The sequence below is a fragment of the Pundamilia nyererei genome, unplaced genomic scaffold (assembly GCF_000239375.1).
Source record: "Pundamilia nyererei isolate P.nyererei 1_Seehausen unplaced genomic scaffold, PunNye1.0 scaffold00045, whole genome shotgun sequence".
NCBI classification, from domain to species: domain Eukaryota; kingdom Metazoa; phylum Chordata; class Actinopteri; order Cichliformes; family Cichlidae; genus Pundamilia; species Pundamilia nyererei.
In genome coordinates this window covers 2,905,944-2,919,712 of record NW_005187446.1, presented here as the reverse complement: position 1 = coordinate 2,919,712, position 13,769 = coordinate 2,905,944, and the positions used below count along the sequence as shown (strand labels likewise).

Sequence of the window (13,769 nt, the reverse complement as noted above, 5' to 3'; positions counted from 1 at the left end):
CACACACACACACACACACACACACACACACACACACACACACACACACACACACACACACACACACACACACACCACAGACAAACTGTTTCACACCGGTTGGCATTATGCAGGAGCCCATTAACATCAGTCATAAAATCAAATTTTTCAGAGTCACGCTGCTGTGACAAAACAGGTTAAATCAAAGCAGAGCAGATAACTTTTACAGCATTTAGCAACCACTGATGCACATTAAATATAATGTATTTATTTTATTCCATGCACAAGTAAGCACTGTTTTACTTTTTCTAGATCTTTCCCACAACTTTAAAGATGAAAACTGGTTAGACTTTAAGATTTATGGGTTAGTTATACCATGCATATTTGCATAATTTTATTAGACTTGATAGTATATTAGATGACCATGTTGTCTTGTAATTTCTGGTCAAAGAATAAGAAATACACCAGCAGAAACCGTTTCAAACTGCATGCGAGTTTCATAGTGTACAAAACAGCAGCAGAGGCTTTATGTTGGATTGATGTCTGCTGCTCAGTGTGTCTGCTTCGCCCTTTCCAGGCAAATCTGCATTTCAGCATGAGCTGAACATGGAATGTCCGCTGGGTGTACTACTTTAGTTGGCGGCTCTGTGGGATATTTTGCCTGTTGAATGATAAGTAAATCAACGTCAGACCTACAGTCTGGCTATGTAGATAGATAGATGCAGGGCTGTAGGAGACTATAACACCAGTGTGTTAAATTTTATCAGTACAGTACAGCAATTGTGATTTGTGGATAGTTAGACAGTAGTGACAGTGGGGTGTTAGTAGACAAGCCTTTTCCCCTTTCTGTCATCAGGAAGGGAGGCGTCCCCCCTGATGGGTGTGGTTGGAATTCTGCCAGTGTTTGATACTGGTGGTTGTGACTACGTGGCTTATTAAAGAAAGGTAAGCTTTTCATTTTAGTGATACCTGTTATTTTAATTGGTGTTGTTGGTCTTTGGGTTTCCAGTTTCTCCTACCTTCTGTGCACTGATGTCATGGCAGTAACTCATTGCATGGATATGGCATAGTTATTGATGGACTGGTTTGTATATTTCAGAAGCTGCTGATCTACTGGGATTTTCCCACAAAACCATTTAGGGTTTACAGAAAATGGTCTGAAAAAGAGAAAATATCCAATGGGTGCCACTTTTCTTAGTCAAAATAGCTTGTTATACCTGTCAGAGCTCAGAGGAAAATGGCCAGGCTGCTTTGAGCTCATAGGAAAACAAGCAGTTCAGATAACACTTGTTACTGCAAAGGTATTAGACGAGTATCTCTGAATGCACAAGAGCACACTAGAAGCTTGAAGCAGATGGGCTACAACAGCAGAAGACCACACCAGGTACTGCTCCTCAGCTAAGAATGGGAGACAGAGGTTCACCAACACCACACATTAAAAATTAGAAAAATGTTGCCTGGTCTGATGAGTTTCAATTTCCTCTGCAACATTTAGATGATAGAGTCAGAATTTGGCATTATGAAATCATGGATTGGTATCAATAGTTCAGACTGGTGGTGGTGATGTAATGGTGTGGGGATATTTTCTTGGCATGCTTTTGCCCATTAGTACAAACTGAGCATCATTTAAACAGCACCGCCTCTCTGAGTATTACTGCTGATAATGTCCAACCTTTTATGACCACAGTGCACCATCTTCTGATGGCAGCTTCCAGCAGGATAATGCACCATGTCACATAGCTCAGATTAAAACTCCAACTAATTTTTTCCAACATGACAATGAGTTCACTGTCATCAAATGGCCTCCACAGTCACCAGATCTAATACAGTGCCGTTGGAATGTGGTGGAAGAGGAGATTCGCTACATGGATGTGCAGCCACAAAATCTGCAGCAACTGTGTAATGCTATCAGGTCAATATGGACCAAAGTCTCTGAGGAATATTTCCATTTTTTGAAAATCAGAAAATATCTCCTGAACTTTATAAATGGCAACCACACAACCACATTCCAGACACAAGACAGAGGATTAGTTTAAAAGGAAATATGTTGAAACATGCTTACCTTTGTTAAAGTACAGCTGCATCCATCTGTTTCAGGTAGACACGCCACAGAGCAGAAAGATGATGAGACTTACATTGCTGATGTTCAGTGCCGTGACGCTCTCGATGTTTTGAAACCTTGTTCACTGAATGAGTTGGTCAAGTTCTGTCCTGATTATATTTCATTTTGTTGGTGGTTATGTCTTCTAACCCCAATCATAAACAAATAAAGCTGGGAGGCACATATGTGTTGTGTATACGGTGTATACGAGAGAATAAGAGCATGCTCTTGTGGTGTTAGCTATAGCAGCAAGAAGAGTTGTGAGCATTTCTGTGTCACGCTGACAGCCCGATGACTCATCAATGAACCAATTTTAAATTGTGTCTTCAGGATTCAAGATTCAATTCAAGTTCTTCAATTGAATCTTTGAAAAATTCCAACAATAACAAAATTTGACAGAAATAAAATAGTATTTTTGGATCTGTCTGGCCCTTAAGGAAAAAAAATTTAGGACCCGAGAGATGCAGTTGACCCTTCAGTTGATCCATCTCCCATTCACTGAAGCCTCACCAGAAATGGTCTCAGTAGAGGGGCTTCTGTCATAAGCCATTCTTATAGAAGGACAACAGGGAGAAAAGGCTGAGTTGTGCCAAATTTGTAGTTTAAATTATCATCAGTATGTACTGAGGAGGTCAGGAGAGAGGTGCAACAGTGAGTGTCTACAACTATTTATAAAACACGGTGGAGGCTCTGTCATGGCTTGGGTTGCATTTCAGCCAGTGGTGTTGGGGATATTTAAAAAACTGAGAGAATTTTGAATGCATAAAAGTCCCATCAGATTTTCATCCAACATGCAATACTATCTGGAAAACATCTGATTGGGAACAGCTTCATTTTTCAGCATGACAGTGATCGCCAAAACACTGCCCATACAGTAAAAGCATACCTGGATAGAATAACATACAATGATACACTACCAGTCATGGATTGGCCTCCCAGAGCCCAGACATCAACAATATCGAAGCAGTCTGGATAAGTATTCCTGAAGAATGAAATGACAAGAAATCTTACCTAACAGAGTTCAGAATGTGGAAGGAATAAAGGTGATCATGCCAAATATTTTTATTCTAGCAAAAGTCAAAGAAATGAGGGGCATCTCAAGACTTTTGAATGTCAAAATGTGTTCTATAATGACTAACACACCACTACACACACTGCGTTTACTATTTATTATGTATTCATGCTGTTGTAAAAGTGTTGGCTTGGTTTCTTGAAGACCAAACTATGAGGGAGAAAGAATTGGAAGAAGATCGTGAATTTCTTTGTGATCAAGTGGAACTCTTAATTAAAGTAGTACATGAAGGCAGTCATAGAGGCAGAACACAGACTGGGAATTGTTGGCATGTTCAGATTGGTACATAATCAGAAGAAGCAGTGGAAATGGGGTAGCCAGACAAGAATGATGAAATCTCGGAGCCTAGGTATAATAATTTGGCTTAATTTTTGTGACTGCTAAGACTAAATGAGGAAACAAGTGCAGATGTCTGTGTCAGTGCTTCCAAACGTCTCAATTTCTGCCAGTCTTGACTAAACCACACGTCTGGGCATTTCAGAGTAAAACTGGGTCAGCAGAGTCTCCAAAAGCCTCTGTTTTAGAGCTAAAAGTAGCATGTTGTGCACTAAATGCAAGTGTTGCAAACTTTCTAAACACTTTGAAATAAAGTTAGTGTGCCTGTAACTGTTACTTTGTGTCATTGCCTTGTTTGTGCATCTGTGTATTTCGGTGTAATCGTCTGAAGTGCCCTGACAGGAGTGGCATATTTGTTTAGTCACCGTGTTCAAGTATCGACAGTCTTTTTCCAAAATGGATTACTCCACCTTTAATTTGTTCCCACGAGGAAAGCAGTTGCACTATTTTTGCTCTTTCAGTCATGCACCAATTTCCGAGTAGCAGCTCTGGGAGTTTTTCATGTACACACATGCTTTATGTGTGTGTGTGTGCACATGCGGCAGCCAATAAGTTTTCACAAGGTGTGTTTCCTCCAACCCTGCTTCTCAAATCACAGTGCTCTGCAACCAATCAAATGACACCACAGCGCACCTCACCCAGCATTACGCTGCGTCCAGCTATGACTCGCTGTTCCCAAGTGTGCTTGAGCGAGGAAAGAGATGGAGAGAGTGAGAAAGGGAGAGATAGGGGTGGGGGGGAAGAAGTGGATAAACATGGATGTTAATAGACTGAAATGAGGTTTTCCCGCTCTAATAATTAAAATGAATAATAAGTACAAGTTCAGTCATAAAAAGCATTATGGTTGAAATATGTTTTTTCAGTTTACATGTGCACTTTTGTGTGCATGTTGTTTTGCATATTAATGCATGTGTGAGACTTTACTGAGTGCTGATCCTAAAAACAAGGAGTGAGTCATGTCGATTTAACAGCTGCAGCAGCTGTGATGCCTGATGGTCCCTCTGGACGCCTGCCTTCACACCCCCACCTCCATCTCTTTTGCACTGGACACAAAAAAACCTCAGATGTATGGATGAATGTATAAATGCATGGATGTGTGGATGAATGAACGAATGGATGTATGGATAGATGGATCTACATGTTGCGGTGGAACAGGGGACAGAAGACCAGAGGATAGGCCATATGGGTTCTATTCACATACGGGTTGCTTAAAGGCTGAAACATGATCTGTTTTTAAATGTCACACTTTTTTAACTGCACTGTCTTTTTTAATCATTTAAACATTAACAGTCTAAGCTGGGGAAAGTGCACGAATCCTTGGGCTAATCACATTAACAAAGATAACTGGAGTCAGGAGTATTTGAGCTACTCTGACTTACATTTTCAGTTTGCTTTGCATGCGCTGTGCCCCCACAAAAAGAGATCACAAGAGAAAGAGGCGAATGTCCTGAAGGAATTCTTAAACACCAAATAAGGATAAAAAAAAATAAAGCAAGACTGCCAACTCAAGGCTTAAATGACTCTTTATTAATAAGCAAATGACTGGAGCTTGTTCATTCTGTTTTGTGTACTGATGAAACTAAGGTGGGATTAAGGCATAAAAAGGACACAAGGCAAAATCTTGATGTTTACATATGGTGGGTGAGCTTAATGACTGCTTTACTGTCTCTGTGCCTATTTAGCTTTCCTTTATTGATGGGGAAAATGGATGCACAAGCACATAATTAGCCTGCAGTGTCAGTTCTTTGCAGCAAAATGTGCCCGACTGTCCTTCCTGTCTCTATAAAGTTCACCCTCCCTCTCTCTATCTGTCTTCAGATGCTATCTCCCATCTCCTCTGTGTCCTGCAGTGTATCTAGAGTTCACCATTAAGTCTGTGATCAGATTTATTACATTCTTCACCTCTACAAAGACTTCATTCAGTTCACCTCCAGCATACTGTAAGACTATTGTCCTATACTTAGAGAAGGATGAGTGTGCTCATGCTACACTGTGATTTTGCAGTTTGGAGATTCCCCTCAGTGAATAGACATGAGGAGCCTCAGCAAATTGAATCCTTGGCCTCATTGTGTATAAGTGAATTTGTCATCTTTTATACAAATAGGACTGAGACTGCCTCTTCAGTCTCTGACTCAGTGTCTCCAAGTCTCTCGGTTGTGCTCCTCTTTGATTTTATTTTCCTTAATGGAAGGACTCTCTGGCCAGATGTTAAAGTGAGGATATTTTGAAGTCTGTTGGTTTGAGTCAGTGGGTCAGGGCGCCAGCCGAATACTTTTGATTTCCAGACTTCTTCCTCTGACCTTTACTGCATGCCTTCCTCTCCCTCTCATGCCTTTTCTTGGCTGAATAACAAACTTCTAATTTAATGGAGGAGGATAATTTGATTTTTGTTTGTGAGCTTATGGATGTGTTTAAAACTGTAGATTTCCATGTTCTGCAGCCAGTCCGGTGTGTGTGTGGCATGATGTCATGTGCACTATTCTTGACCAGTCTTTTACAAGAGACCTCAAAGGTTCCTGGGTGGTCTAATAGTGTTTGCTACAGGAGATTGGTGCACTTTACCTTCAGATGTGTGTGTGTGAGTGTAAATCAATATCCCGAACAGTGACAGTGTAGTGTGTGAGGGTGTTTAACCTGTCACCACACTGCCACATGCATACTTTCCCTATGAATATGTGTATCAGGAAGATGTAGTGGGAATGTGCTGCTTTTTGCCAGTCGTGCACTCTGAGCACCCACAGGACATTTTTCTTTCTCTGACGCCTCCCACTCCTTTACAATCTAACCCAGAATGCACTTGACCCTTTTCCTCAGTAATTCCTTCAACCAGATCACAAATCACCTCTCTTGACTTTTGTGACACGCACTCAAGTATGCAGGCAAGAACACACTCAGCTTCTGCATGCGTGTAAGTCATTTATCAAACGCCACCCTGAGTCAGCCGTGGCCCCGGGGCAACTAAACTAACCTGCTCCCCCACAAACTTGGACAACACCAACATCTAGTTTCTATTCAGTTATCTGCGATTGCCCATGGTTACTTGTTAGACATGTTCAGGTGGTGTCAAGTTTCCACTTAAATCTGATGGATGAAGAGCAGCAGTTGTTAATCATTGTGTATATGCATGTCTGTATTTTTTTCCTACAGTATATCTGTTACTGTTTCTCTTACAGTGTTGGCGTGCAGTATATTTGTCCAGAGTTTGCCAAGGTATTCCCATATCTTCTTTTCCTTGCTATGTTTTCTCTAAAGCCAACAACCTGCAGAAATAACGATGCTGTCAGGATGTCATCAGCAGACACGAGTGCGCTCGGTGTCTTCTTAGTTATCCAGACTGCTTTTTTCACCTGTTTTTGTGCACAGTGTTTTATAAACTGCATGTAGAGTGTGGGTGTTGGATGGTGTGTGTGAAAAGTTGACAGAATGTGTGTTTTCAGTTTTCTCTGTGAAATGCATGTTTTGAAGGCGTTTTGAAGGGGGCCAGACAGCTGCCTTTTACTGCCCCAGGGGGCAATAAACAGAGAGGGAGGGGCAGTTATTTACCTTTTTTATTAGGGCAGGAGGCAGAGGAGGGGACTTTATTGGGGTCACACCGTAACTATACACAGCTGCAGGGCAAGAAGAGAAATAAAGATGAGATAGTTCTTTAAAGAAAAAAGTTTTGTCAACGCTAAATTCCTCCCTCAGGAATCCATCTGTACTTTTTTTCACTTATTACATGACCGTAAATGTGTGTGGGATATTGTTTTGTCAATTCCCCCCCTGCCTCTTCCATTTCCAGGACCCTTAATGGCCTGCTTGTTGTTAAGCACATCTGCTGTCAATCAGCTGTACCCTGTAATCCAAGTGGCATTTCCTGCCATTAGAGGCACGCCCACTGCCCGAACTCTGACCATTTGACGATTGGTCAAGAGGTTCAACGTCTGGCCCAAAAAGATCTCGGGCTGACCTCTATTTGTCCAGTAACGCTCCACAGTTGCAATAATATAAAATCCATAAATGAGGACATTTAATGGATTAGGCTGACCTGTCAGAGATTCCTTTTAACCTTTTTTCCAAGAAGATCAATACCACTCTTGTGGATAGTTAGTTAGCTTCAACAACCCTGCTCTTTGTAGAGGCAGAAACACCCAGCTACCAACACCTCTAAACATGAAGTGTAAGATAAAAAAAAAAACACATGTAAATAAGTAGGTAAGGTCCTAACATTTGGTATCTATAGACTTTTTTTTTTTTTTAGTATATCACATTAACTAGTTGTGCTGGTTTGGGCAATTTTGCTGCCTCTGACTATAAACAATTTTAAAGGCTTTAACAATTGGTGAGCAGATATCTGTTTCGTCCTCTGGTCATTGTTTACAAATAAATATGTTTTTTTAATAATAAAAAGCTAAATAATCATCAGGTGAAACCAGGTGAAACTCCACATCGACTGTTTACCTGCACATGCAACCAAAGCCTATGCAAATCTAATTGGTCAATAGAACTCGAACTACAGTAGAAACCTGTTGTCTACAGATTCTGCATTTTTATATGCAGACACATTACGTGGACAAAAGTAGTTGGCCATCTAAATCTTACACCTACAGGAGCTGCTTGGTTATGGAAATCCATCCACTCCTGGTGCAGCTTTTGCATTGCTGTTACTGCCAGACTGGGTTTGAACTTATATTATATACGTTATTGAATCAGCAGAGTCCTGGAAGCCAGATTACTTAAATCAATGTGTCAAGCCAAACACATATAATAAAGACATACGTGAAGGCTGGGATTTCCTGTAATTTTCTTCTCCTAAATTCAAACATAACTGAGCTTACCCTCTGTCTGAAAAACCTTAGAAACAATGTGTCTATTTTGAGCAGGATACGTCCTTGAAGATGCATATCAAACAAATACGTAGGACTGCTTTCTTTATTCTGTGTCTCAGATTAATTCTGAAAAGCTAGTTTGTGCATTTGTTACTTTTATGCTGAGTTTTTCCTTCCCACTATTGCAAAGTGCTTGCTCGTTGTGGTCGGGGTTTTCTCCAGTACTGTAGTGTCTTTACCTTACAGTGAAAAATGACTTGAGGCAACTGTTGTCATGATTTGGTGCTATATAAATCAACTTGAATTTAATTGAATTTGTTCCTAAATGCTTCCCCTTTGCCATAATATCACTTACAGCTCATTATTATACTCTTGGATTGGTGCATACCAGGTGTGGTGTGACCCAGTACTTTTGCCCATATAGTGGCCACATGTCTAGGCCTTAAATATGTAAAGGTGGAATCAATCTTTTCATCTAACTCTTGACTGGAAAGTGAGTAAGTGGATTAAAAACACAACATATCCCTGAAGTCAAGCAGCCTTTTAGGGCTTTAAAAGTATGAATCATTTAACCAACTGGCAAATAATATGGAAATAAAAGAAATGAGAGCCAGCTGCCAGGGAAACATTGCAAGATGAAACTGTGAGAGAAGAATAAGGAGGACATGTGGCACCGAGATGACTGACAGAGAGAGGGAAGGGAGGGACGGGAGGTTGGGAGGAAGCAAGACTAAACGGGAGGGGACAGACAAGTTATTCTAGTTGCAGACAGCTGAAAGCAAACCCAAAATAAGATGGAGCCGTCTAATGGGCACACATTCTGCAGCTACACTCACAAACCATAAAACACTGCTGGCACTGTTAAATGCGCTTCTGCTCCTAATGGTTTTCAACACAGGAGAGCAAAGAGTCGAGCTGAGTTAATGTCGTAGTTTATTGTTTTCCCATAGAAAGTGTTGTTTCCTACGATCACATTTCGTATAAAAGAGACACAATGTAAAAAACGACTCTAGCGTAGTAATAAATATAAAATGTCATCATGAGATAGAAAAAGGTTAAAGTTGTGAGGGCAGGGCAACAGAGAGGACAGAGGGACACATCAAAACTGACCCGGAGACTGAAAGAGCTCATAGATTGGTTTACACGTCTACAAATATAGTCTCACAGCCCATCTCCTTCCACACACACACTCAAACACACACAATGCCAAATACACAAGATGTTCCTTAGCAAGTCTAATACAATGCAGAAGACATATTCATGTTCAAATCTTCAGCTGGTCACGTTTGATGGGTCTGGAAAGACAGACGGATAGCACAGTAGCTAAGACTATAGTGCACATGTGACATGCTAGATATAATTACCACACCTATTATATAGTGAAGCTAACATGGATGCTGGAATAAAACTATAGGCTGCTATTTCCCAGCTCTGACAAAGAGGAGCAATGACACAAAGCGGTGATGCTGACACGGGGTGCGCTGAAAGGGCGAAAAGTCAGAAGTGCTCTTGTTCATTGTTGTCGTTCGTAGACTCTGGTGCATATCACATCATCTGCTCTCATGGTCTGAAAAGAAAGAGAGGGCAATGAGGGCAGTTAATGAGGATACTCGCACACACTGAGGCAAAAGTACTGGCATGGAGTTAGCCATAAATTCATTTTTAAAAAGTTAAAACTTTCACAGAACAGCCATTCATGTTAATCCACCCTAAAAGTCCAATTTTTATTGCCTCCAGCAGTTATGACTAACATAATGTCACTGTGCCAAACTGTTTTGACCAATCACTGTGTGTGCAAAGAGTAAACACACTTTGCTTTCTTTCCCTCTCTCTCTTACACACACACAAACACTACAACTACGCTGGCTTCTAAAAACCAGTTGTGGGTTTGGTGCTTAACAAGACTTCAGGAGTCTTAAATGTGAACTATTTACTGCCAGCCCTCAAGCTAGCATCTCCCCATAAATACTTACTGTGTTTGCAATTTCTGCACTTTAAAAACAGTTTACTCCAGACTGAAGCCTGCGTGGTATCTTATCTCTAGCTGAACTGGTTTACTGAATTTTAATTAATGTAATTTAATTTAATTACATCAGAAAGTTTGTTTTAATCAACATGAAGTGCTAGCTGGGTGGGGTTCCCCATTAAGTGCAATTATGCTTCTGTGTTTATGTTTTCATTAGATTAGTATTTTATTGTAAGAAGGCAGCAGATGTAAGTGGACTCCAAAAAGGTTATTTGAGCACAATAACTCAACTCTGTGTGGTGAGTGTCTTGCAAACACATGCAGCTAATGTCAGAAGTGCAATGCTACAGCCCATGCAGCCCTCGTTGCTATAAACAAAAGAATATTTCTAGGTTTCACAAGTAAAACAAGATCCACGTAGCAGCTTTTGTCGTGGTCTGTTTGTCAGCCAGTTGTCTTGCTGTGACACGGAGTACACACTTTGTTCATGTGATGACAACTGAACTGTCTTCACGACAGCTGAATAAAATTTTGCTGATGGCAGAGTTTAAATAAGGGGAAACAACCTGGACTAAAGGACAAGTGCCCAACCCCCCCCCCCAAACTGCAGTACTTTGATTGGGCACTTGAGGCTGGCACCAAAAGTAAGCCAATCCCCACAGACTGTAATTAAAAGATGGGCATAGTCAACGTGAAGATAACCTTCTTATCTTCATTTTTGACTCGAATGAGGACCATGATTTAGATATAACATAATTATTGTGTATTAAAGTTAAAAGTGCGAACTGAGAGCATAAACTCATTGGGGGAGCATTTAATGATGTCATAGATCATGTGAGCTCAAGAGCTGTTGCACCCATAGACTTCTACACAGCTGGACTTCTTTTTGTAGCCAGAGGAGTCATGAGCTATTAGGTATTAGAAAACAATGCAGGGTTAAAGCATTTCTGCACTTGGTTTACGAGTCCTAGAACTGATGAGCATCTATTTTATACAGCCTGTAGTTGATCCACATAGACAAAATAAACAGGTTTACAAACTGGTCTCTCAAGCTAATTTCCCCCTTCATGGCCACTATGTTAAGGGTGTAGCTTCTTCAACTGACTGGTAGCTCATGCAGATGTTGCTGGTTGGTGACTGCTGGGTTACTGAATTGGACCATGTCACTGTGTTTCTTGTGCTATATGCTGCACAGCAGTTAGCAAATGTCTGTGTGTGTGTGTGATCCTGTATAAATTAGGGATGTCAAATTTCCTGAAATTAGCTGACAACTTCGCACCTCATCCTATGGTCCAATTGCAATTATTTATGGCTATAAAATGATAAATGGGGATGTTCACAACGCTAAGGTCAAGGCTTCAAAGTGTACATTGGAGGCAGCACAGTGGCAATGTCCATTTTTTATATACAGTTCATAGTTCATAAGATTTACTCCTTAGCCACTTTTTAAATAATGATCTTTAAAACACACTTTAAAAAATTTTTTTTTGTTAATTTCAAGTCTGAAAATTCAGTTTAGTAGTAGATCAGTAGTGTATAGTGTACAATAATTTGTGAACTATAATCTATGGTAAAGCTTTGCACTTGTTAGTCTCCAAATCTAAACTCTTGCTCAGGTGATAGTTTGTGTGTTTTACCAAGATCAGCTTGCTGTCACTGGTGATCTCTCGGGTCCAAGATGTCTTAGGCCCCTCTCCTTTCTGCAGAGTCTGCTCACAGCTGATCTTGCTGTCTGTTTCCCAAAGTGGAAAACTCTGAAAAGCCATTAGACCCACGAATGAATGCACAAATAAATGGACACGAATAAATACAATGCCATTTGTAGGGAAGGGAACTTAATGAGGGAGTGTCTAATAGAGAGAGAGCACAAAAAGGCTTTAGCAGGGTGATCACTGAGAGGTGATAACTCGTGATGCGCTCATCGTTAGTAGAGCGAAGCGCTGGCTGGGTTGCATGTGTTTGCTTTGGAAACGGCTGAACAGAGGCCATCTATGGGAAATTGGAGAGAGTAGCGGGGAGAATTAGGGAGGGACAGAGGGTAGCAAAGGGCAAGTAGGGGGAACGGAGGGAAGATGGGAAGTTGAAAGGGATTGTAAAGTGTGTGAAGGAGTGCAGTGTAGCATGATAGGCCTTCAGAGACCAAGGGAGGGGTAAAGCTGTGCTATCAGTCCAAATATGATGAAAAGCCAAATTAAACAGATTGATGTAATCTACACAGCTCCCACCCATATCTACTGTGTATTTGGTTATGTATGTGTGTGTCCATGTGTAGTCCAAGAAGAGATGAAGTGCATTTAGTAATATATTCCTGTCCATATTTTGTGTACCATGCAGGGACGCCCATCCACAGTGGTCTCATTGAACTCCTGCCCAACAGTGAAGGTGATGTGGGTGGTTCGGACTGTGGTCGATGTTTTAATAGAGAGCGTTTCTCCATCCTGAGTAATCTCCACCAGGGGCTTGGAGGCTGCCTTCACTGCAATCTTGCGTAGCATCACGTTCACACCTACACAAACAAGCAACAGAAAATGCGAAAGAGCATGTGTGAGAAGAGATTTCCAGAAAAGACAACACATAATGACAAAAAAACATAGTGCCAATGCTCTTACACAGCTAAATGCGGTGCCTTGAATTAACACTACTGCTTCCACTAAAACTAAAAATATTCCCTGGGACATTGGTAAACTCAGTTCATGGAGATGGATCTTTTTTTTTTTTTCCTGTGCTTGTGTATTAGAGTGTAAACAAAAACACAAGCAAACAAAGACAAGCAAGCCCTGTATCGGCTGTGTGGTTGTGTTTGAGTGTTGTTGTGTTGCTGCTTATCTGCAATGTCTTTCTGCACACACGGGGCAAAATTTGGAGCAGACTTGAAATGCCCAGTGCTTTCCAATAATGATTGCACAGGAAACAATGAGGTCATATGACAAAGCATGCTTCAATCCCCCTTCACAGACTTAATCATCGTTGCGGCCATGCAAACACACGCTTACTGACTTTAACACTCACACCGTGATTGCGATTTGCACTTCCTGAAGTGTAATCTCAGTTATTCCCCTTTTTTCTGTTTCTAGAGAAAAAGCATAACTCATTCAATATTTTGTGTGACGGTAAAAGGCTTCTCCATATGGGGGCAGTTTGTGGTATGTTGGTCATCTGTAGGGGAGAGTGAGGTAAGATGAGCCAGTGGGTAAGTTGAACCACCCCTTGTATCTAGGTAACTGTGTTCATGTTTTGTCATGTGACCATAAATCCAGGAAGCACTCATCATTTCCATCCTGCTATATTAAAGAGGAGCACATTGGAGAAGGGGTAAGTCTGTATTACACAAAAAAATGTTTTCTGCTTGTCAAAGTAAAATTTCTGCATATCAGGTTAATTGACTGTAATATTAAAACAAATGTATCTGTGTCTAAAATGATATATTATACATGTTGGTGGGTTTCTAAAATATAATATCATCTGAAGAAGTTTTCTAAAGATTAGCCTAAATTGCTAAACCAGCCC

At 40.8% G+C, this 13,769-nt stretch overlaps 1 protein-coding gene across 1 annotated transcript in view; it reads right to left on the bottom strand.

Annotated features, from left to right (window-relative positions):
* Positions 1–9,212: 9,212 nt before the first annotated feature.
* The window catches only part of crabp2a (cellular retinoic acid binding protein 2, a), a 9,136-nt gene continuing 4,579 nt past the window's right edge, over positions 9,213–13,769 (bottom strand). Inside the window, exons 2-4 of the mRNA XM_005732071.1 lie at positions 12,590–12,768; positions 11,900–12,016; positions 9,213–9,863 (exon numbers count right to left, since the gene is read on the bottom strand). Coding sequence (XP_005732128.1) covers positions 9,810–9,863; positions 11,900–12,016; positions 12,590–12,768 — 350 coding nt within the window. The 3' untranslated portion in view covers positions 9,213–9,809. The remainder of the gene's footprint in view (positions 9,864–11,899; positions 12,017–12,589; positions 12,769–13,769) is intronic.